The sequence below is a fragment of the Bos grunniens genome, chromosome 2, assembly GCF_055505025.1.
Source record: "Bos grunniens cultivar Pamir isolate PY7600 chromosome 2, Bosgru_T2T1.0, whole genome shotgun sequence".
Lineage (NCBI taxonomy): Eukaryota > Metazoa > Chordata > Mammalia > Artiodactyla > Bovidae > Bos > Bos grunniens.
Window position 1 is genome coordinate 112165410 of NC_141166.1, and position 26549 is coordinate 112191958.

At 39.3% G+C, this 26549-nt stretch overlaps 1 protein-coding gene across 3 annotated transcripts in view; it reads right to left on the minus strand.

Annotated features, from left to right (window-relative positions):
- Nucleotides 1–2165: 2165 nt before the first annotated feature.
- SLC25A12 (solute carrier family 25 member 12) overlaps nt 2166–26549 on the minus strand; it is a 98504-nt gene continuing 74120 nt past the window's right edge. For all 3 annotated transcript variants that reach the window (XM_086358073.1, XM_086358081.1, XM_086358065.1), the window contains 7 exons: nt 23869–23921; nt 23398–23478; nt 9453–9593; nt 7387–7525; nt 4818–4976; nt 4603–4693; nt 2166–3265 (listed from right to left, as the gene is read on the minus strand). In XM_086358073.1, the coding sequence (XP_086214199.1) occupies nt 3067–3265; nt 4603–4693; nt 4818–4976; nt 7387–7525; nt 9453–9593; nt 23398–23478; nt 23869–23921 (863 nt within the window). In that variant the 3' untranslated portion in view covers nt 2166–3066. The remainder of the gene's footprint in view (nt 3266–4602; nt 4694–4817; nt 4977–7386; nt 7526–9452; nt 9594–23397; nt 23479–23868; nt 23922–26549) is intronic.

Here is a 26549-nt window from a genome sequence, read left to right on the forward strand (position 1 = left end):
ATACTTCCTTTTAAAAATGCATGCGGAAGTTGCTTTTTAGTCACTAAGTCATATCTGATTTTGTGCAACCCCACAGACTATATCCCACCAAGCTCCTCTGTCCATGGGATTTCCCAGGCAAGAATACTGTAGTGGGTTGCCATTTCCTTCTCCAGGGGATCTTCCCGACCCAGAGATCCAACCCAGATCTCCCGCCTGGCAGGCTGATTCTTTACCACTGAGCCAGCTGGGAAACCTTTCAAAATGCATACTCCAAATCTGAAAAAAAACAAAACAAAACAAAACTCTAAAACACACATACAAAATATCCAGAGCAGCACCATTTATAATATCCCCAAATTAGAAACAACCCAGATGCCGATGTTCAGAGTAAAACAGCAAAATAAATTATTATATTCAAACAATGGAATAAGCAAACTACAGCTTATACAGCAAATTACAGGGATGAATTTTATAATGTTTAGAAAAGGGAACAAGTCTTGAAAGTGTACAGTATAATTTGATTCACAAAAATTTCAAAAATAGGAACTAAAAAGTGTGTTTAAGAATGTATATATGGGTGGTAAAACTATAAAGAAATGCGAAGTAATGAAGAGCCAGGATGGTGCTAAAGAGGACAACAGGAGTTGTGATGGAAGGATCCTCGGAGGGAACTTCTGAGGTGTCAGAAATTTTCTTTTTTGACCCGGGTAGTTACATAGGTGTTTATGACCATCTCCTTAAAAAAATATCTATGTGTATGTATCTGTGTATACATACACATAAAGATGTTTTCATAGACTTTCTGCATACTCTACAATCATAAAAAGATCCACAAATGGTCAGTAAATGCAAAAAGACATTTGACCTCACTAGTAATTAGTAAAATGAAAACTAAAACAGCATTGATTACCTATCACGATTTGCCTAAAATAGATTGACAATATCCATTTTTGCTGAAGCTGCAAAGAAATAAGAGTTCTCCTTATGCTGTCAGAAGGAAAGTAAATTTGCAAAGCCTTTTTAAAACAATGTGACAACATATATAAAAATGTAAAACCCATTTATCTCATGAAGTACCAATTCCAATTTTAAATATCCATCCTAAGGAAATATTAGCACATGTACAAAATATGTATAGAAAGGTGTTTACTGCTCACTACAGCTTTGCTTGCAATAGTTAAAAAAATGAGTAAGTCTCAATAAGGGAATATTTATGAAAAGTATAACCCATATACTAGAATACTATACAGCTATTAAAAATTAAGATAAATCTTTATGAACTGACATGCAAAGATCTCAAAAGTGAACAAGTGAACAAAAGCAAGTCACAGAACACATACACAGCATAATTCTATTTTAAAAATATAAAAATGTATATGAATATATATATATATATATGTATATGTATGAAAACAGACTAAAATTTTATACTCTAACTTGTGAGCAGTGATTACCTTTGGGGCAGGGAGAGGAAGGGAGAATTAGGGTAAAGAGGGCACTTTTACATCTTATGCTATATTTCTGAATTTTTGTAAGAACACATCCACAGACTACTTGTTCATTTTTAAGAGGTGGTAATAGCAAAACAACTGTGTTGCTATTTATTCCATTCCAATGAGAACAACTGAATACATTTGGAAATAACTTGCTTTCAAAGCTAATTCTTTTGTTCTGGAAGGCCTCAAGAGAGCCTATCGTGTGTTACAGGGCTGTCAGCCATCAACTGGTGAACCATGTGTAGGATATTAAGTGACTTGGTTCATCTCCAGGCTCACCCCTTGAAAATATTTGCATACATTCTCCTATCCCAGCTCATTGGCAACGACAGTAATGTTTTCCCAAAGCACTTTGCTAAAGTAAATAAATTCTGATGCTACACATCAAATCACAAAGAGCAAAGTGTAGATGTGGCTGTCAAGATGTATGTTTAGGTCTAAATTAGCAATCACACCCTTGGTGAGTGACTTTTGGAATAAGCAGTTTGTATTTAGATTCATAAGGAAGAAGCTAGAGCCCACTAAATCTTCTTCTCCACTTACTCCACCATAGCCCTTTCCAAGTCAAATGATTTCCTATAAAAGCAGGAAAGAGGGAAGCCTGATCACTAGTCATTGGCAACTGGTAGTGAATCAAAATCAAAAGCACTATCAGTACATTTATGAAGGAAAATCCAACTCCATGCATACATTTTGGTGTGCATTTTATTTTTGATTGGAATCATATCCATACGAATGAAAATTGCCAAAGTATTCTTTACTCTTTTGAAAGCTAGGCCCTTGCCTTGCTGTGTCAGAGGAAGGCAAAAACTAAGCCAGTAATGCTGGAGACATCCCTGCCATATGCGCACTGACAGGAGAGGCGCTGCCTTGGAAATGCCTTTTGGTTGATGAACAGAGGAGAATCTATACACACGTGAAATACAAATGGAAACACCAGCACACGCAGTTCGTTAGCCTGGTCCTCCGGCATCCACTGGCATGCATCTGTTGCAAAGGGTCTCTTATTCAATGGTGTCAGCACTTGGTCTCATTATGCCTCTTATCAGCAAATACCTTTCTACTCCAGAACGGAAAACAAGCTAGGAATTAATTACATCCAATTTGATGCATTATTTCCATAAGTCACCAATAAAAGAATGAATTTAATTTTAATACATTTATTTTCGTGTGATTCTTAATAAAACACTTTCAAAACATTCTGTACATTTCAAGCCACTCAGAACTGCATTACATTCTATAAATGAGATTTGTTGGGATGAGGTGCCAAGATGTCTCTGTACAAAGATGTACAATATGTACAGTCGCTGTAAGTGCAAGCTGTGCAAAGCAGTCTAGAACACTAATTCATGCCAAGGCTTAGAAAACATTTCAACACATAAAACTAAAGCTTCAAACTGCATTGTAATTTTTTTTTTCCTGGGCAAATGATTAGTTTATAAACAAATATATGTATATGTCATATAGAAAGAATAATTTGATTCTTCAGCTCAGTCAGCACCATGCAGCTGACTGGATACATTACAAGGCTGCTCTCCTAGGCTTCTCTTTCTAGGGCGCCATTTTGCCACACTGAATGGTTGTCTTATCACTGAGCTGCCGCCGCCACCTTTGGCTGAACCACAGCAACACTAGGAGGTTTAAATTTGGGGAGATAAAGGCCAAACTTGTTCTCAATGCCAGCAAAAGTGGCGGTGGCGAGTCTGTATCCACCGATGTGATCAGGATTGGCAGGAGGAAGGTCTGCGATGCGTGACTTAGGTGTTGGTTCTGAGCCAGAGGGTTTGCTGTTGATAGGAAAAGTCAATGGTCAGTGTATTCAAGATTGATGAACAGCAGACACACGGCACTGAGGAGCAACTATACTCCAAAAAAACAAACCAAAAAAATGAAGACGACACACCACTGAACACTTTCAGTCTGACCCATGTGTCACCAAGAAGAGTGTCCAATTATTTCCTTGTCAATTACGCTGCACTAGTCATGATTTATAGCTGCATTGAAAGCAACACATTCACATATTTGATTTAGAAGAGAAATGGCCTCCATTTCATACACATAAGTAGATCCACAGAAAGAGAGACTGGAAAGAAATACACTCATATATTACCACTCTGGGAAGTAGGATTATGAATGATTTTTCTATTTTCCCAATTTTTTACACTAAGCATAAATTAACTGCAGAAAATTTACATTTTCTTTTATTTTGACATAATTTTAAAAGCTAACTTTTAAAGTAATAAGCTCGCAAAGGTTATTACTAAAATTATTTAAAGAGAAGTAAATATAATTCTTACTTTTTCCAGAATGCAAAAGTATTGAAAAGCCTGAAACTCTGAGATTGTCCTTACTTTCTTTGTATAAGTCCCTCAACTTCTTGGTTCAACAGCTAACTCCCTATCTGGCTTATGAGCAGGAAAAGAATTCATAGGTTTATGCAGTAAAGACTCAGATACAGAATTTGATCTTCTGCTGAAAAGCTGGTAATTGCTTGCTTTGGGTACAACCTTCCCCTCCCAGCAAATTCAAGTGATTCCTCTTGTCCATGGTGAAAGCTTCAAGTACTAACTGTCAAAAGGCGCAATTTGTGGCCTAAATCTCACCAGTGATTATGTCCATGGGCATAACCTTTCTTTGAACCTTTTTTTTTTTTTTGCAGAGAATTAGTTCTAAGAACTTCTAAATCTATCTAATAATAAATTATGGTGAATAATGAAATCATGAGGGTGTGAAAGGGCTTGACTGAGTTTTCAAAAGTTTACAAAAGTGTAACTAACACAAATTTATATTACTTCTGGTAAAAAGGCCAAATAAGGACCTAAATCCATGAAGCTCAGTATCTGCTTACACTAAAAAGGCAACTATTCATATTACATTTTAATTTGCTTCCTCTCTAAACTTTCCCCAAGCAGTTGCTTAATGCTATGTATGGGGTCACCCTGTCCAAGTCTTACTCCTCTAACAGTGAAGAATCTTAGGCCCATGGTTTGTTTTAAACGTATTGCTCCTGTAGGGTCCTCTGTCCTGTCGGTTGCTATCCCAAAAATGCCTTTATAGGCTGAACAAACACCTGTCTGGGGTTTTGGTGCTTTCTTTATAAGGGAGTTTGCAAAGTTGCACTTACAGGCCTCCAAAATCAATGTAAAACCACCGCTGGAGAAGTTCATAGGTGACCAAAGTAACACCAAACTGGGGAGAGGATCGAAACACTCGAGCTAAAAGATAGAGAAAGGGGGAGGGGGGCAGTTAACAGCAGGATGGCTACAGCAAAGCCCACAGGTGAGTAATGGGAGCAGGACCCCAGTGCCAACCAGCCTTTCTGCACGGCTCCAGCCCTACCTGCAGTTCCTTTCCAAAATGCTGAGGGCCCTTCTTCCCGGAGTATCTTCCTGAAACAGTCGATGACACCACTGTATGTCGTCTGGCCAGCGCGGGCAGCCACCTGCAGTCTTGTCTTGATGACATCAGCAGGGGTCACCAGAGAAGCAGCGGGCACACCTTCCAGGAGAAAGGCACATTTAATTCATCCCAAATACCTTACAGAGGATAGACAGACTGCTAACAACCAACAGTACAATTAGCAACTGTAACTGCTTTAACTCAATGCTTCTTAGATAGATACCTTGGGCATTAATGGAAAAAGGAGATATAATCCCACTAGCTGCTTCAGTGGAGTCGGGGCAAAACTCTTATTCGTTCTGAATTAGGAAGATCACTCTATGTTGCATGATCCCAAAGAACAGTGAGAGGAATAAATGAAGCAATATTACTAGGACAACTCCCAGTGTTCCCCTTTGGGTTTCAATTATTTTATTACCTCTTTCCTTTTCTTAAATAAGACAGTATTTTCATGTATAATAAAGAATGACGATAATGTCAATTTAATGAGCTGCTAAATATATCTGATAGCAAACTGTAGTGTTGTTTTTTTTTGCTGATTCCTGTCACCTTACTGTATGAGGTGAATATCAATACTCATATCCACTCACCCTTTGAGGGGCTAACTTGAGAGGTGACTGTGACTCCTTTCAGACATGCTTACATGACAAAGTCATTACAACTGAAGCAGAGGAGGCCAGGCAACCAGTTAGGGAACAGTAGGGGAACTGATCATCAAAAGGCCTTGTCAGCCGTTTCCTGTGCCCCAGCTCCCTGGGGCCACGCTGAGATTCATCAGCGGCAGGACACTCAAGAAGGATTTCACAACCACACCTTTCACTTATAAAACAAAACAGGGAACAAAGAAGCAAGATAATCTTCCTCAGGGGGAAGAAATTCAATTTGGCCTGAATTTCACTGAATCATCACTAGGCAGATGGAGCTGGCCACTCAGGGTAGGTAGTTGGGGCAGGCGGCGGGGAGGGCTCTGTTAGAGACGATGCAAATATCCTCCCGCCAAGCCCTATACCTTATTCACATGAAACTAGGTAAATTGCTGCCTTTGGAATGTTCTGAATCCTGAATGTTCTCAGTGCCTGCCAGCAAAGCTTTACAGGTAAAAATTAGAAAAATTCATTTCTAATTCTGAAAACTGACATCAAGTGTCTGTGGGCAAGAAGCTGGTGCTGACAGCTCCATGAAACGTTTACTTGGTCCCATCAGCCACTGGCGAAATGCCTGTCCATGATTAGAGTGTTCTTTGCTGCTGTCTGGATAGCAGAGAGCAAAGATGAGGAAAGATGTGCTGGCCCTCACTCCAACTGGGGAGGCTCTGGTGCATACCTGAAAGGAGCTGGATGAACACTCAGTGCCAAGGCTGAGCGGGTAGCATTATTGGCTTTTGAATTATAACCGCAAGTGACTGCCCCAAATAAGGGCTCAAGGCTCCCTGGGAGAGTTTCTTCCTCATCACGAGTCATTCCCTGTCATCATGGATGAGAAGAATGACAAGTCCACCCAGAGCCCCTGGAACCCAGGGTTCCTGCTCCATACCACACCCCCAGGGGTACCCAGGCTGCCCTGCTTTGCTGAGCCCACAGACCAGAGGAGAAGGCACGTAATGCAGGAGCCTGGGTGGTCAGAGCCACCTGAGTAGCCAAGGACAGCACTGGGCTTGCGTTCATTCACCTTGCCTGTCTCTCTCCCTAAGCAGTGGTGATGGCAAGTAAACACATGCCCTTTCCTTCTTCTGCCAAGTCTGAGGATTGCTGCAGTGAAGGACAACCTGGTCCTGCCCTTCTATCTGGAATCAGCTCCCTCTCAACACAAGAGAAAGGCTGGAGCATGGGATTGAGAGGAAGCTTCTTAGCACCGTCTTGCATTTGAAACCCCTGCTTCCAAGGGGCTCCGGGCACAGGAGAGAGGGCAGAACTTATGTAAACAACCATTAATAAAAGACAAAGCATGTTAAGAGCCAAGAAGAGATGCCACCGCAGGGTGGTGCTGCTGAGGAAGTATGACTTTGTTTGGTCTGATGAGGATGATGGTAGAAGGAACATGGACAGTTTCAAACTCAAGTTGGAGCCAAATCATGTTGATTCTACTATACAGAATAAGAAAGTGAGGGGATACTAGACCTGTGCATCAGGATGAGGTGCAACAAAGCAACTGATGTGATGAAGAACTTTTCTACATTAATGCTCAGCTTGACTGCACCCAAGGTTTCAGGGGCAGAGGAGGCTAAGAAACACAGTAACTGATGAAAGCCCAATTGCGATGGGCAGAGCTAATTTGGCTGCGAGTTCCTAAGCTGCATTAAGCTGTTTATCCACATTATGCAAATGTAATTAACGCTCATCAGAATTATAGCGCACCCCACAAAGGAGAAAAGGCAATCATATTTAAACTAAGTCAGATACAAACAATAACCTTTCCAGAAATAAAGAAGAGGAGCACAGAGATTCTGTACTTAGAGAATGGGGGTGGGCTGGGTAGGGACTCTTTGGGCTTAAAAAAAAAAAATAGTTACCTGCCATGGCTCCAGCTGCAAGGAGATTTATGCCTCCCACGTGTCCGTTTTCATCAGCCAGAAGTAGTTTGCAGTGAGCATAAACAGGAAAATAAATTGCAGAGAAGGGAATGTCTCGGAGGAAACACGCTTTGGCACCCTGTCACAGAGTGAGGAAATAGTGCAAAACAGTTGTATAAACAAGGTGTGAATGACCACGAGGGATCCAGGCTGACAAGCCTGAAATGTCCCTCAGACAGCATTGAGACTGACATGGAAGAGAGACAGGATAACAAGTCAGGCACCGGGAACTCGAGACGGGGCTCAAAGTTTGAGAGTCTGGTGAATCTGGAAGTCCTAGAGTCAGTTAACGATGGTATTCTGACAACTAAGAATTTTCTGGCATTTCCAGTATGGATTCATATTTTAAGGTTAATAAAAATTCAATGTTCAGACCTTCTGGGTCGCCTTGGTGAGTGCCAGGGGATGGGGTGTGGCTGGGAACAGACTTGTTTGATAGCTTGATTTCAAAGCAACCAACAAAGGCAGCTCCTCAAACTAACACATTACCAACTCAATCCACCCAGCTTAGAGCCCCTGAAGTACCAGGTAAGAAGCTATGGGTAGGAGCCATGGATAAGGAAGGGAAGCTTCCTTGAATCTGCCCCCAATGCAGGAGACTTGGGTTTGATCCCTGGGCCGGGAAGACGCCCTGGAGAAGGGAATGGCTACCCACTCCAGTATTCTTGCCTGAAGAATCCCATGGACAGAAGTCCATGGGGTCTCAAGGAGTCAGACACAACTGAACAACTAAAACCTTTTAGGGAAGGGGAAAAAGAAAGCACCAAACTTCCCTCCTCACTTGCCATGTCCTAAATGGCAGAGGACAGGGAAACCCAGACAAAATATTTTAACAGGAAGTTTCCCTGAGAGTAGAAATCCAGTCAGACAGCTTGTCTTGGTGACTGACACTGCCCCTTCCTCAGCCCACGCTAGCCTACTGCTCAGGCTTTAGCCGGCCAGGGAAATACTCCATCTTTGGTACTTGTTTTCCGGATGGCTCTGTTTTTAAAAGACAAACTCAAACATTAAAGAAAAAAAAAATTCCTGGGACTCTCTGAGAGATGCTAAGTCAGTTTTCAAAGGGAATTCTAAAAAGGATGGCAGTTGGGGGTAGAAGGGAAAGTATGTACAAAATTCTCAGGACAGGCATCATTGGTTTACTGGACTCCTAAGAGCTGTGTAGCTGTGATTCTAATCGAGAGAATTTCTAATTTCCAATTTGCAGCTACAGAAGCCAATTTATACATTTCTACAGTGATGGATCTATAAATAAATCAGACGCTGTGGAAACACAGTTGTCTATAAAAGCTAAATTTTTGTATCCCTCCCCTTACACCAGGCAAAAGAAGAGAAAGAAATACTCTTCCTTGTTTAAGAAAAATAATAGCTTCTGCTCCATTACATCTGATCTGTAATGATGGGAGTAAGCATACCTGCAGGGAAGGAATCTGTTGACTGGCATTTTGCTAAAGTACAGTACACTCTGGTTTGCTTTTGTTTTGCTTTTTTAAAATGCAATTCATTATTGACAAATCCCACCACTTAACTTCTTAAAGACTTGAATCCTACCAAACTCTACTACTGTTTCACTGTGGTCAAATTATTAAGACAAAGACAAGCTCCTACTGGGAAGATAACAATAGAGAGAGCTCAGACTCAAAATAAACATAAGACTATTTTGAAGTCAGTCCTTAAACCAGCCCCAAAAGAACACCAAAGAAACTTTTCCCATATCCACCGGTAAATAAAAGGCTGTGAGCCTGAAGCCAGCGGGTCTGTGGCGCTGGCCTCCCTGCTGGCAGCTTCATAAAAGCCTGAAGATGGTGTGGTTGTGCATCCCACTGCCTCTAACAGAAGTGTCCTGATTTTTTCTTTTCGTTTTGATTTTCTACTCTAGGAACTACCCTGCTGGACAAGATTGTTTTTCCATTTATGGGGAAGAAGTCTGGTTTTGACATTTTTTCACATTTTTATGGAGTACACTACAACCTCTCTATTGAGATAACCCAAGGGAATCTACCCACCTTATACAGACCAAAGAGTCCCAGGTCCCGGAGCACATTCAGGGCACTGACCCTGGGTCCTGTGGTGATCTCTCCAGCTACCTGTAGGCGAATCTTTACTATCTCCAGAGGATTAGTAAAGATGACCTGAGAGCCGCCAGCCTGCAGGCAAGAAAGGAGAGACAGAGCAGATTTCCATATCAGAGCCCGACTGACCCAGAGTACAGCCAAAAAAAATCTGGGGACCTTCACACTGTACCCCTTTACTCCTCCCCCTTTGCGGGGAGGGGAATGAGAGTCCGATGCTTTGGCTGATGCTGGAAGGGCTCACAGGGATGGCCCCAAACTCTGTCTCAAATCAACTTATGTCTAGTTTTGCTTCTATTTGAAATGTCAGGAGTGTTTCCCAGACCAGTCTTTCCTGGGTCAACCCAGCCATATCCAAAATGGCAAAACTAATAAACTCATTTGGAAAACAAAAGTGAAGCCAGATGTGGCAGCTGGTGCTCCAATGAAAGGGAAAGAGATGGTAGGAGATTGACTGGCAGCTTCTACCAAGCTGGAGCTAAAATTCGGATCTACATAGCTTCTTTGCTCTTCTTAAAAGCAAGCAGTCTCCTTAGCTCAACCACTTGCTGCCACTTTCTTGGAGTGTAGAACAATTAACACAGAGGTGTTTTTGCCCCAAGCTAGTCAAAGGTGGAAAGTCTCCTCTGGTTCAAATTCTAAAATGTATTATCCTGAACAAAACTCTGCAACTACATCCACACAAAAGAACATAATTTGGAAGGACAATTGCAGTAACATTTCAAGACCAAACTAGAAACACTGTTCAAGACAGAGATGGGAAATGGAGCATCTAGCTATCACAAGTACAAGAGAGGGCAAACCAAAGCCACACTCCACACTCATCCATGGTGAGCGACCATAGGGATATTTAAATTTAGATAATGAAAGTGTATCTGCACTGGAAATCTGTTGGGGCGGTGGGGAGAGAATGTTTAACAAAACTGCTACCAACTCTTTTTTTGGTTTCCATAAGAAAAAAAAAAAGTGTGTATGTGTACACATATGGATACATAAAAATAAATAAAAATTTAAAAACATAAATATATATACATTTCCATTCATGAAGTGAAAAAAATCTCATTTGCACATTGTCATCTTAAGTGTAGCTGTTTAATTATATAATCAGAACCACACTCATATAATCATAATTACATTACATAATCCTAACTTCTCTGTAATAACACGTCATATGTGAAACAGGAAACAGGTGCCTCATGGGGCACTGGAATTCCACAGGTATAGAAGGACTGTAAACAACACCCATAAAACCCACAAGCCACATGCAATGCCACTTCAATACTCTACCTTCACCCATATCCCTGTTCATTTTTCTGAAACCCACAGCCCTCCAGACCCCCTTTCCAAGGGGCAGCAAAAAGTCCCAGACCATTCTCCTAACTGACCAGGGGCTATAAACCGACAAAACACTCCTGTTCTCACCCGGATCCCTCATTCCTATCAATATCCACAACTGCCAACACCGACTCAAGATCCCTTTCCTCCTGGTGGGAAGCTGACTGCCCTGGAGTCCTCAGGGCCCTCATCCTCTTTTCGTCCACTGAGCACTGAGGGTGCAGCAATCTGCTGTCTCTCTCTGGATTTCCTGCAACTCCCAAATCTACACAACCCAGACCACTGGCACAAAGGTTCCTGAGTGACGCCTGATCCAATTTTATATGTTGATTTGTCCCTGCTTCTGCCTCTTAATCTGTTGCACTGCAGGCAAGAGAAAGTATTTCAATGTTTCAATCTAAGGAGACAATACTTTGAAAAGGATTGCTGGGTGAAAAATTATGTTAAAATGATAATCCAAGTAATTGCTCCTGTAGCTAGTATTAAAGGCCAAACCAATTATAAAAGTTTACTACTTCCTTGAAACCTCTTGTTTAAATAATGGTTGCAAAGACTATCTCTGGGAAAATGCGCTTTATGTTCTAAACTAAAGCAGATTAAAAAAAAAAAAAAAGCATAAAATGTTATTATAATCCCCCAAATTCACCACTACCAGATGATGTCAACCCCTGGGTTCTACTCATTAAATGTGGACATTATGTTTAAATAAATACAAAGTTCTTTCATGTTTTTAATCATTAGTAAATTATCACATCCTGCAGAGTAGGAATACTCCAAATAGCACTGTGCCCCCAACCACACAGACACAGCTTCCTCCTCTTCTGTCTCTCACAGACCCTTCTGGAAATAACTGTCAGTTTAGTGAAGTTTGTAGTTAACAACTCTCCAAATTTCTTCCTACATGTACATGTAATAGGCTTTCAATTAAAACAGTACAACTAAAAGAAGGAAAACACAAACACGTTAACCATTACACCCTTTAAGATCTGTTACCCAGCACTCGCACTGCATATACAAAAAGGGCACACAGTCAGAGCTAGGCTTCTTCTGGTGGTCCTGTACAGATGTGAGAGGCGGACCATAAAAGAGGCTTTTCTTTCAGCTTTCTTTCATCAGTTAGAAAGAATTGATAATTTCGAAGTGTGGTGCTGGAGAAGATTTGAGAGTTCTTTGGACAGCAAGGAGATCAAACCAGTCAATCCTAAAGGAAACCAACCCTGAATATTCATTGGAAGGACTGATGCTGAAGCTGAAGCTCTAATACTTCGGCCACCTGACGCGAAGACATGACTCACCGGAAAAGACCCTGATGCTGGAAAAAACTGAAGGCAGGAGGAGAAGGGGGCGACAGAGGATGAGCTGGTCGGATGGCATCACCGACTCAAAGAACATGAGTTTGAACAAACTCAGGGAGATAGTGAAGGACGGGGAAGCCTGGCATACTGCACTCCGTGGCGTCACAAAGTTAGACACGACTGAGCAACTGAACAACAATACCAACATATACTAAGTCCCATCAACACACTGGACACAATCACAAAACTAAACATATATATATTTATGTTCATATATATGTAAAATACATGAAACATAACAAGTGAATGTGTAAACAATGAAATGACACTATAGGCAAGGCACACACCTGTGTGTGTGTTTCACACCTATGTATGTACTCCACTATGGCTGAAGGAGAAAACTTCTACCAACTTCATGATCTATATATTCTTTAAAAATAATCATTTTTAAGAACTTTATAACAGACCTAGGAATATATAGACAACATCCAGATGAAACGGAACGAGACCCTGTGGGATCCTTTCTGTCTCCCATTTCTAGTTTGTAGGAAATAGGTCTCCTTCAGCCTCCCTGACCTTCCCTGAGTTCCAAAGGACAGATTCAAAGAGTTGCTTTTCAGGAAAGGGAGGGAGCAGAAGCCCAGAGACACAAGTAACATCAATGCAGCCAGGAGGCAGGGTTCTGGTTCCTCCCCAAGAAATATACATAACAAAGTACCTTTGACTTCTATAGGAACGGAGGCCCCCACGCAGGTGGACTTCAGGCTTAGTACAAGACTGCAGGAGCCCTGCCCTGTTCCCTCACCACTGACTCTGTACACGGTGGAAGACAATGAAGACCGATCCCCCTCCCCAAATGATTCTCCCTTTAAAAACATTCACAGTTGAGCAGAATCTTTGAAGTTGGTTTTTGGACACGAGTCTGCCTTCTGCCCAGATTGCTGGCCTCCTGAATTAAGCAACCTTTCCTTTTCTAACTAACACTCACTTCTTAAGTACTGGCTTTCACGCTGCAAGCAGCCAAGCCTGAGTTCAATAACATAGAAACACTGAATAATAAAGATTGCTATCTAATTTGCCTAAAACTTTGGATACGTTATAACACTTAAAGGAAAACACACAAGGCAAATATACACTGTCCTTTTTTAAGCTCTGAGGTTAACCACTCTCATACATATTAAACTGGGAACAGGGAGAAGGGGGAATAAAATCTGCAACTAATTCAATTACTCTGATAACAAATCTAATGACAAAGAACAAGATTATGATGTTATCACATCCTTAACTGTTTGCCCTCTGAGAAACAAACACATGAGGAAAACATCATTTCTCCTCTATTTTAAGACTCTACTGATTCTGATATCATGAATTTAATAACATATTCACAGGGGAAAAAACACTACTTACAGTAAGTATCATCACTGAATATACAGAATTTCAGATGTGTTAAAGTGTGAAATAAAAATATAGTAACTTTTCAATTAAAAAAGTATCTGTATTTTTACAAGTAGGCTGACATTTGCTATTTTTAAAAGCAACAAAATTAAACAAAAAAATTAAAATGACCAATAAGTAAATATTTAAGCACAAATAATTCTATGCTCTTATTCAGTCTATAATATTAGGTAATAAAATCATGCTAAGTGACATAAACAGAACATAAAACACTAGGCACCCATTTATCATAAATATGTCAAAATTTAGTTAAGTTTATCAAAAGCAGAATAGCTTAGAGATGAAAACATTGGTTGCATCCCCGGGAGGAGAAGTAAATAGCTAGGAGAAAGAATCTGCAAAGCATATGCCATTATATCTTTTAAATTCTGAATCAAACGAGTGTACTAACTACTCAAAAACAAAAAACAACCCCCACCCCCGCCACCAGAAATAAGAAACAGAACTGGTCTTAGAAACAATGGCTCTTTTTACAGACCAGGTCCTCTCTCATACATGCTTCCCCAAAGTAAACTTGGGAATTCATATACTTTAAATGCATTTGAAAAAACTAGTTAGCCCTAGTTATCTGTGGATCCAAAATTTTTAATAGGCTTATCTACCTATGCATATACAGACATCAAAAAAAATCAAACTAAGTAAAGCTAGTGATCTGAAATAATAGACATTGAGATAAATAAAACTTCAGGTTAAAACATGATGATACATAGCTATGTAGGCTTAAATGAACACTGTGTAATTTGATGTCTTCCTACCTTCCTACCTTGTACTTGTGTTAACTAGCATACCATTTCATACAGTAATACCTTTGGTGAACTTTTTCACTCATCATATCACCAAAATTAATTTCTAACCTCTAACTGCTAAACTTCCCTTTTAAACTTATTATTGTTTTAAAGAAATGCAAGCATTAATGCTAAAACTGACTTAGATACTCCCATTTTTCAGTATTAAGTTGTCATTTCTTTGTTCAGAACTGAATTACAAATGACACAACAAGACAGAACAAATCTCATTTTGAATGAGGCTTACCCACATCCAACAGAAAAGAGAGAATGGAAAAGCTGCTGTATCATCTTGTGTTGCAGAATTTTTTAATGGGAAAATAAACCAACTAAAGCTGACAACTTTAGTTATTAAAGCTTTAGTGACTTCCCTGGTGACAGTAAAGAATCTGTCTGTAATGCAGGAGACCCAGGTTCGATCCCTGGGTAAGGAAGATCCCCTGGAGAAAGGAATGGCAAGCCACTTCAGTATTCTGGCCTGGAGAATTCCATGGACAGAGGATCCTGGCAGGCTACAGTCCACGGGGTCGCGAAGAGTTGGACATGACTGAGCGAATAACAGACAAAGCTGACAGCAAAGTTAGGAGAAAAGGATGTAATGCTGAGATGTCACCACTCACCTTTGATGTTCCTGAGACCAAGGGGCTGCACACAGGACTGGGCCTGTTCGACCTGCCTGCATAATCCTACCCAGGGGCAAAGACCACAAAGACGCTAGGGATCCAGCCACTGGCTGCATGACCCCCACCCCCACCCCTCCACCCCCGTGCACCAAGTCCCCTGTTGACTTCCCTCTTTGATCTGTTGTCTCTTATAGTTTGAAACTATTTCCCTCCAACTGCCAAATGTCCAATCCAAACAATTCATTTTATAAAGTCTTCCCTTACAGAGACAAATGAAAATCTAACTTCAATTTAAGGCCATATCAGCTCCTTGAACAGATGTACAAAATATATGCATTTAAAACTGCCAGAAAAACAAGTAAGAGTCATAGAATTAGTTGTCACTTTGACTCAAGCAGGATGAAGAGAGACAGTGGCTCTGGCTCACAATGCCATCAACAAAGCATTCTTATTTTATAAAGCAACGGGAAACACTATGGTTCGCTCTAAAATAGTCCAAGACAGTCATAGTTTAAAAGGAGTGATGATAAATGCCAGGGTGTTCAGAGATAAAAACAGATTAAATTACACATACTGACATAATATATGTGGACTTTTAATATGTGTGCATATGTATGTGTGTTCATGTAAGGATGCAAGCATAAAGTTGAGACCACACTGGTTCCTGGGGATGGGAGCTGAAGGGACCATTTCCAAACAGCTCTTTATAGAGATCTGCAAGCTCAGCTTGTTGAGAAAGACATGGCTTGGGGAGCTAGTGAGCTACCACTTCGGGCTCCCAGGATTAGTAAATGCTCCAACTAACAAGTGGGCCTCTTGCTACACCTATATGGGCATGGATATGGTGGTGTGTGAGCCCAAGCGCACACATAGGCCAAAGGGAGAAAAAAGAACACAAAGATTCCGGGTTTGGAAAGCTGTCAACCTATATGGTTGTTAGCTCTGTAACCGTAGATAGGTCATAACCTTTTCATTCCTTGGCTTCCTAATATGACAATAGAGATTCCATCAGCTACCTTATCTACCTCACATAGCTCCTGTGCAGTAACCAAGGTGACAGCACCACACCGACTGAGAGCAAGACACAAGGGAAGGGATGTGTTCTCCAGGACGTGTGCTCATACAGGGCTATGAAAACACCTGCAGCATACTGGGGCCAGGTAAATGTGATCATTTACCTGGAAGAGGTAAATGTGATCGTTTACCTGGAAGAGGTAAATGTGATCGTTTACCTGGAAGAGGTAAATGTGATCAGTTAGTTAAGTGCTCTGTGCTGTGCTTAGTGGCTCAGTCGTGTCTGACTCTTTGCGACTCCATTGACTGCAGCCTCCCAGGCTCCTCTGTCCATGGGGATGCTCCAGGCAAGAATATATACCTGTGGCGGATTCATTTTGATATTTGGCAAAACTAATACAATTATGTAAAGTTTAAAAATAAAATAAAATTAAAAAAAAAAAAGAATACTGAAGTGGGTTACCATGCCCTCCTCCAGGAGATCTTCCCAAACCTGGGATTGAACCCAGGTCTCTCACATTGCAGGCAGATTCTTTACTGTCTGAGCCACCAGGGAAGCCCAAGAGTACTGGAGGGGGTAGCCTATCCCTTCTCCAGGGGATCTTCCTGATCCAGGAATCGATCCAGGGTCTCCTGCACTGCAGGCAGATTCTTTATCAGCTGAGCTACCAGGGCAGCTCCTAAGTGCTCTGGCTAGAGTTTAACAACATAAAAACAGATACTTAACCAGAGAGATCATTAGAAAATACATATAGGTCAGTCCCTTTAGACTTTTCAAGGGACTTCTCTGTTGACTCAGAGAGACATTAAATTTTTTCCCACTTAGGTTTACGGACATGTCTAAGAAATTCACATAATCCTTTTCTTTCATAAAACCACTACCATTAAATAAGTCACACACTGGGAAGAATATTCATAACATATATCTGACAACAGACTGTATCCATGATGTATACAGAACTCCTACAAATCAACAGTAACAATGAGTAACCTAATAAAACCAGAAGACTAGAACAGACAATTCACCAAAAAAGATAAACAGCCAATAAACACACGAAAGCATGCTCAGTATCTCTAGGCATCAGAGAAATGCAAATTAAAACCACAACAAGATATCATTTCAGACCAACCAGAACAACTAAAACAGACTAAAAATATCAAACATTTTGAGAATGGGGAATAACTGGAATATTTGTACACTGCTGATGAGACTGTAAAATGATACATCCACGTCAAAGAACCAACTGGCAGTTTCTTTTATAATAAACTGAATATACATCTACCCTAGTCTACTCTTAGGTACTAAAGAATGTTTATAACAATCTTATTTATAATAGATAAAAACTGAAAACAACCCAAAATGTCCTTCAATAGAAGAATGGAGAGCAAATTGTAGTTAATTCATACCATGGAATAATCTTTAGTAAAATTAAAACAAACAAAAAAACCGATACTGATACCCACACAAGGATGACTCTTGAAAACCCTTTATTAAGCAAAAGAGGTTAACCATAAAAGAAAGCATTTTGTATGAGTCTGTTGATATGAAATCCAAGAAGAAACAAAACTGTTGACAGAAATCAGAACAGTGGCTCCTTGGGGAAGGGGAAGCATGACTGACTGGAAAGAGGCATGAATTAATTTCCTGGGGTGAAATGTTCTTCATCTCACTCTTGAGTGCTGATTTCATGGGTGTATACAATTGTTAAAACTCATTAAGCTGACATATAAGATGTTTTTATACATTGTTATATCTAAATAACATATATATTCAGATATATGTTAAATTATTGTAATATACATCCATATAGTATTTTTTAAAAAAGAAAAGCCACTACAAAGTTGAATGGACTCATCTAGATTTATTTTGAAAAATGGACAAGGCCTTGATTTGATTTCCTAAGATAGTATCACAGAACAAAAGGAGATGATCTTAAAATCAAAATACTTGGGAATACATGAAAACTGCAACATATATTAGCTGTGTGACTGAGGTGAGAGGTAGACTTTTCGAGCTTCTGTTCCTCATCTACCCATCTTATAAGAGATGGTAATAGTGTAGGTGAAAGTACTTTGAAAAATTCTGAGTTGACATAGTATTATTCTCCACAACAGATATCATAATTAAACAATTATATTTATGTCTGATATGGACATGCGTGTATATACAAATATGTATATACTTATACATAAATAAAGAGAGACTTTCTTATAGAAAAATAAAAACATACATCCTGATAAGAATGGCTTACCTATGAGAACAATGAGAAAAATTATTTGAAGCCTGTTATTACATATACATTACTCATATGCACCCATAACAGATATTTACTGAGTAACTGTACACACATGTATACACTCTTATCCCATCTCCACCTAAAAAAGAGTGGAGAAATTATTAACTCTAAAATTCAAGTTATAGAAACAACAACAAAAAACAAGCAATCACACCTAAATCATAAATTCTGAACTAGTAAGTGTTTCTTGAGAAGACTTTAATATAGATATAAAGTAAGTTTGGCTAATGTTCATGATGAAGATTTAAATTATGAAAATGCACACTCTGTTTATAATTTTTTTCCCAAAGGTCATATCTATTTCCAAAGTGAGACGCTCCACTGTGATTTTCTGCTGCCCTTAAAAGCAGTGAGAGCTGCTTGCATTTCCAATTAGGAAGTCAGAGTTAACAAAACTGGACCTGGTTTAAAAAATATTGTGCATGCATGTGTGCATGTGTCCATTACATGCACACGATCATGTAATTAAAAACATTAAGAGGAAATATAACAAGATGTTGACGATAAAAAAGGAAACCTTCATTTGGTAATATCTCTGCTCAAAGCAAAATACTGCAAAATAAGGTTAAAAATTTCTGTGAAAGATCAAAGAGCTAAATGTAAAATCTAAAACTATAAAACCCCTAGGAGAAAACAGAGGTATAAATCTCTATGATCTTGGATTAGGCAATGACTTCTTTAGCTATGACATGAAAAGCACAAACAACAACAAAAAATAAAGGTAAGTTGAACTTCATTAAAATCAAAGTTCAATTCTGCAAAAGGACAGTCAAGAAAGTGAAAAATATCTGGAAATCATATATCTGATAAGGTACACTAAATATATAAAGAACTCCTATAATTCAATAATAAGACAAACAACCCAACTAAAAATGGCCAAATATTCTGAATAGATTGCTCTCCAAAGGCATATAAATGCCAGTACATTCATGAAAAAATGCTCAACAGTGTCAGTCATTAGGTCACAGTAAGATACCACCACATACCCACTAGGATGTCTATAAAGGACAGATAGTAAGTATTGGCCAAAATGTGGAAAAATAAGAACCCTCATACATTGCTGGGAGGACTGCAAAATGGTGCAGATACTTTGCAAAATGGTCTCACAGGTCCTCAAAATACTAATTAGAGTTACCATATGACCTACCAATTCTACTCCTAAGTATGTACACAAGAGAAATGAAAACATATGTCCACAAAACTCTTTACATCAATGTTCACAGCAGCACTTAATCATAAAGCTAAAAGGTGGAAAAAACCCAAATGTTTAACAACTGATGAATGAATAAACAAAATATGGTATTACTTATATATTATTTATAGGTATTACTTATATATATTATATATAGGTATTACCTGTATATAATTATGCTGAAATATTACTCAGCAATAAAAAGGCTTGAAATACTGATACATACCACAACATGAATGAACCTTGAAAACACTACTCTGAGTCAAAGGAGCCAGAAAAAAAAGGCCACATATTGTTTGATTCCATTTATAAGAGATGTCCAGAAATGGTGAATCATTAGAGACAGGGTCATAGGTTTCTTTGGGGGATAAGAACGTTCTAAATTGACTATACTGATAACTGCACAGCTCTATGAATATTCTAAAAGCTACTGAATTGTTTACTTCATGTGTGGGGAATTACATGATATATGAATTGTATCTCAATAAAGCTGTTATTTCAAAACTTCTCCTTAAACATATCAATCATTCAACGAATGAGAGAATGAATGAAAGACTGAATGAATAGAAACATATACCAAATATGAAAGAATACAGATTCAGAGACAGAAGTGGTTTGAATCTCAATTTTTCCATTAACTAAGTGCTTGATTTCACTGAGCTTTTAGTTTCTTCAACTGTATTAATAGCTGGGAATAACAAAGAGATAATGCCTATAAAGTGTTCAGTCTAGTATAAGATGCTCAAGAAATGGTAGCTATTATGATGAATTATAATCATAAGCATGTATTTTCTTTGGTGACATGTAAAAATGAAGTAAATCATGATAATTCTACTTTCAAATTACCAAAGTGGAATATGATTAGACTTAAGATTATCTGGTGAGAATGGTCAGAACTACCCTTTTTCTATGAGATATAAACATATCTTAAGTCTGGTTCCTTGCACAGGAGGAAACTCTAAATCTTTCTCAGCCTTGACAGCTTGTTGAATGAGAATGAATAAATGAAAGAAAGAGAGAATGAAAGCATACCAAATATGTACTAACAGAGATTTGGAGACAAAAGTGGTTTGACTGTCAATTTTGTCATTCACTAAGTGCTATATCTTCTCTCAGGTTTTATTTTCTTCAACTCCAATTAGAAAGGATAATGAGACCATGCCTATAAAATGTTCAACCCAATAAGAAAAGTCCCTACTGCTCATTAGCGTTCTAGCTGATCAGTACTAGAGTAAAAACAAAAACCAGCATCAATGATAATAGCAATATTTGGTTGGAGTAGTAGGTTTATGGATGCTCATTTTATTATAACTTTTAATCTATATAATGTGTTCTCTTTTGCATGTATCTAATATCATATACTTTAAAAAACAGATCACAAAACAAAAAACAAGAAAACACATAATGCTTAAGGACCAGATAGTTTCATTTCTTGGTTACTGCATGATCCAGGCAGTGCACATCATTTTGCCTAAAGGACAGCACAGTCATTTTCAGAGCAGTAGACTTTCCCTTGCACATGTAGGGAACCTGACGCCCTGGTCCTAGCTGACCCTTCTGCTAAGAAAAAAACCTATACATGCGTTAGTCAATACATGCGTTAGGCTAACACATTAAATACATCTTTAAAACTGAGTGACCACACTCCTGTTGCCTGGTGGCACTGACAGCATTTAGCCAAACACCCATAGGGCACTCCACATTCTACCACTACCCATACCCAGGATCCTAACGTTTTTATGATCAGGGTTCCCTGGTGGCTCAGACTGTAACGAACCTGCCTGCAACGGAGGAGACCCAGGTTCAATCCCTGGGCTGGGAAGATCGCCTGGAGAAGGGACTGGCTACTCACTTCAGTATCCTTGCCTGGAGAATTCCATGGACAGAGGAGGTTGGTGGGCCACAGTCCACAAAGTTGCCAAGAGTTGGACATGACTAAGCAACACACACACAGGGACAGGGAGCTTGGCAGGCTACAGTCCATGGAGTTGCAAAGAATCAGACATGACTGAGCAACACACACACACACACACGCACCCTACTACCTACCTACCCCTCAGGTAGCCACTCTTCCTAGTGTTTACCTGGTGATTGCTTACCAGATTTCATTCAGCAGAAAGACTACTCCTATATTCCACAATGCCTGATAGTCTATCAACAGAGACGTCTTCTTTGTTTAGGGCTTTATTCTCCAGTGAAATAAGTAGACTTTTGGGAGAAGTAGCATATTGTGCTTCACCAATCACTTACACTGTAGTGTGATCGAACTTATCAGTGGAAACTTGATAATTGTACATTTCCTTTTATCCTTGAATGAAGAGATTTAGAGGGAAGAGGGAAGCAGAAGTGTTTGTGGTGAAGAATTGCGGACAATGAAATCATTCTGCCTAGAGCCCAACCTAACTATTTTTCATGCGGTCAATTTCCAGCTAGACAATCCATCAAAGCCTCCAGAAATGAGTCATGATTAAGGAAGAAATGTAGAGTGTCAATACAACCCTTGAGGTACCCCCAGACTTCAACAGAAATTCCCAAAGTTCAAACCTAGAAACAGGGTCTTTACCTGGGAAGAACGAAGGAACCAAATACCTGATCGTAATGTAACTACTTAGGTCACAGGTCAGACATGGGGGAACAAGTCAGTTTCATGGGCAAAAACCTCTGGATATTACAAATGGAAACAAATAATTATCTATATGGAACAAGAGAACATGACTTGAGAGATTTCTGACAAATGTATAACATGTGTTGTGGCAAAACTGAGTTAGGAAATTTCTTAACCAAATTAAAACTAAAACCACTGAGAAAAATAATATGATTTGCAATGGGTCTTTAATTTGAAGAGAAACAACTGTAGCATCTAATTGGAGTAAAGACGAAGAGAAACTATAGTAAGAGCTAGCAAAGGTCTTAGTCTATGCCTATTATTTGTCCTTCATGAAAAAAAGAGAGATACCCAGAGACATGAGTCTTCTTTCTGAGAATGCACTTGGGCATACGTGACGGGGTAGAAGCAAACACACCATAAGCACACAGGGAGTGCACCAAGCTACCTCCTCTGTAAGAGCCGTGGTTGCAGAAAGGTAAGGACCTAAGTATGCGCCAGGCCGACAAACAGCATGAAGGAGAATCCAGAGCGACCTCTCTCTCTGACCCTCAGGGCATCTTCTCTGAATTAAAAGCCGCAAAGGTCACTGACCTCATCACCTCAGTTCCACAAACAACTGAAGAGGATTGAGCCAAGACTGTCAGCCAAGTCAAATGGAAGTCGTTAAAGGTTTCAGGGACAAAATGGATTAAACAAATTAGGTACTACTAAATGTGAAAGGGACACCACAAATTAGCTGAGCTGCAAACTTAGATTTGAGAATTGGACAAAATCCAATGTCATGCTCACATTTTAAAGATAAAGTCTCTGTGTTCAGAACTGTCAACAGCTTCAACATATTTATGGTTGCTTGCTCTGGTCCCTAAAAGAAGGGACGTTGTACTGATACTACAATGATTTACTCAATCCTACACCTAAAATAAAAGGGTCCAATTAATCAGTCATCTCACACTTACTCCAGTCAATAAAAATAAAAATAAATGGTAACTCTATCCACTGTTTTCTGTGGTATTTAAAAAGAAACAGAATTAGAACTTCAAAAAGTGTGAAAAGTAATGTTTCAGGAGCTTCTAACAGACTGAGCTAACAAAAATACCCTTTTCTGCCTCAAAACCAGTTAGATTAGGCAATAAAATATTTAAAACAATCATACAATCCAAGAAAACTGCTTAGAATTCCTTGAGCTCGAGGAGATGTCACTCAGGTATTATATCTGGTGTGCAAAAAGGCTAAAGGAACATACTTGTTGTGAGAAATCACACTATTAATACTTACACAACCTCCAGCGAGGATTTCTGCTAAAAGTGGAATGGAGCCATCTCTCCTGGTAAATTTGTCCCGGACAAAATCATTAACCTAATTAGAAAGACAACATTAATTAACCAGAACTCCCAATCACTGCCTTTAGTGGTACATTATTAGTTTTCCAAGTCAGCAAAATACTTGTCTCATATAAAATTTAAAATTAGCAGATGTCTACATATAAATTCAAAATTTTACAAATGCCTCGACAGTGTGCTAGTCTTAGCAGCATCGGTTTTGGTTTGTTTGGTTTTTTAAATTTTTTGCCATGCCGCACAGCATGAGGGATCTTAGTTCCCCAACCAGGGAATGAGCCTGTGGGCCCTGCAATGAAAGTGTGGGGCTTAACCACTGGACCACCAGGGAAGTCCCAGCAGCAGTTTTAATTTTTGGCTTAGTGATAATCTAAACTAATGACATAAATTCAATGAGTCAGTCACTTACAGTCAGTTTAATGGCCTTCTCTGGAGCAACCCCTATAAGTTGCGGTATCAGACCTAGGTAAACAGAGAGAATCGTTAGCAACATAGGTGTACTAGACATGAACATACAAGCCCAATAAGGCATTTTCCCCATTATTTCCCCATCAAACATCTTAGGATTTTCATGAAAATGGGAAAAAATGGATTAGCCTAAAAACTATGCATATGTATATAATAATTATTTATGTCAAATACAATGTCATACTGTCTATTGCTATAAATCCTTTTCTTAAACATGCTTCCTTTAAAGCCTAGTGATCTAACACCTCTCAAAAAGTATGAGGAAGCAATGGAGCCCATGGATCTTCTCTACTTTCAGAACACTACCAACAACAATAGAACCACATTCCCTCTCTTTACAACCAACAACATACTAACGTACATAGACATTTTAGAGAAGCCAATGATGTATGCCTGGAAAAGCTCTGGAAAGCATCCTGTTAAGCAGACCAGGTTCTGCCACAAATGATGCTACCTGTGTAATAGCACGCAGTGGCTTGGCTGTTACAGAAAATCAACTTCCATAATTTTCTCTTTAGAGAAATGCAGAATTTAGTGCTCATTTAAAAGAAAGCCAAAACTATAAAGAAAAATGCAGCTTAAAGTATCAATTAATGGGTATGCTCTACAAGCAAAACACAGCCCACTGTTAGCCTATGTACTAATATATGTCAAACATAAGCCATTTCAAAAGAATTCTCCTAAAATAAAGGAAACCATTATTCTTAGAAAGTTAAAATTTCCAGGCTGGCTGCAAAAGAAAAAAATATATAAACAATTCAACATCTGTAGCTATTCACAAGGCTCAACTTTCTAAAGCACACAGATTATCCAAATCGTTAAAATACATTTTTGCATACAGTTTTTAAAGATGCTAACAATAAACATATTATAGCCTTTAAATTATCCAGGCAAGGGAAAATTATGTATGTGTTTGCATGCTCACTGTTGATCTTAAGCCTACTTTGAGGATATTGCTGAGTGATTTTCTACGAGTTGAGAGCCAGCAAGTAATCGTATATACAGGCTACTGTCAGTCAAACTGAATTATCAATGACAAACACAAATCGGCACACACCTTTAATGGGTAGCAGCTGATTTAAAAGAATAAATCAGCAGATGGCAGTCTTAACTTTCTCTTATGATTATCAGGCCTTATTACTTTTAATCTGATCCCCATACAACCATGTCAGCATGAGTATTTGTTTTACAACTTGCCTCAGTAAGGCTCATGGAATTTTAATACAGTACTGATAGTTTTTGTCATTTTATCATTGCTGCCTATAAAGAAATTTAGGCTAATCTGTCAACAGTTTTGTCAATCATCTGACAAAATAATGGACCAGCTCTAAACAATATATGACAATCTCAACACAGTGTTCATACACAGGACTCCTACAATCTTCCCCCCAATATAAGAGTTTCTCATTTAAAGGACTGATTTTATCAGCTCACATCTTAAATGAAGCGAATAATTTCTTCACCCCCTACCCTCAACTTGCTATACTGGACCCAAATAATATGACATCGCTCTCAAATAAAATCTTGTGTAAGCATCCATCTATTGAGAAGGTAAGCTGTGCAGTGTGTATGTCTAGGTTCCTTCTCTTTTAAAGTATACCCAACAGGGAGAAAGAGTCTTATTCAACTGGAGATGTCAAAGGAAAAAACCACTTAGCACCACTTAACCCTCAGGTTTCACATAAACAGAATTCAGATATGCAGTGATTAATAAAGTCTCAAACAAGACTGACATGCACAGATCTGCATTCTAGATAATGTACACCTCTGCGCACATTGTACGGCTAGAATTTAAGACAGGCTAGAGTTCTGAATATCTTAAGAAAATTCATCACATTCCTTCTCAAGGGCAGGGTATTTGAGCCTAATTTGATTCCAGAACCACTCTCTTCTCTTATTCTAAATAAAATGCCAAAAACAAACATCCCTGTGACCCGCTCCTTCAAGTATATCAGAACTACGTTTTCACTTGAGTATCTGCACATATCCTGTCCACGAGCATAAAGCTTTGTTCAGGCCCAGTCTTTGTTCAGGCTCAGAATGAGCTCAGGGTTAACGAGACTGTGTGTGCAAACAAATAAGTACAGTAAATTACATAAATGCCCTGGACCTGAGCATGTAGAGAGTTTTTCAAAGAATTCCAAGTGGCGCCCAAAGGGATTAAAAAATTAATCTCCCTCCCAAAGGAAACTCTAAATTCTAATGTGAAAACACGTACATGAAAGTCTCCCTCTCCCAAGAGAACAAGTTCCTACAAAGCCGACGGTGGTGGGGAGAATCCTGCATGGGCTGCTGCCTCTGACGCCGACAGCACTGTGCTCAGCTTACAGCTGGTGATCACATTCCCTGCAAAAGACAGTCTGCTTCCACTCAGCACCTCTAAGCTAAGAGGAGGAACGGAGCAAGAATGAGACTTGGAGCAAAAAGCCTTCCTTTCCTGTTTTTTTTTTAAACTTCAGATGACTCACTGGCAAAGACTTATGAATGGTCTCCTTGGAAGAGACAACAAAATTCGCTACTTCAGCTGAAACAAGTGTATAGAGAGTAAACTCACCTTCAAGGGGCAGCTTGGCTTCTCTTTCACAGAGAAGAGGTGTTATTTCTCCTTTATAATTCACCGAG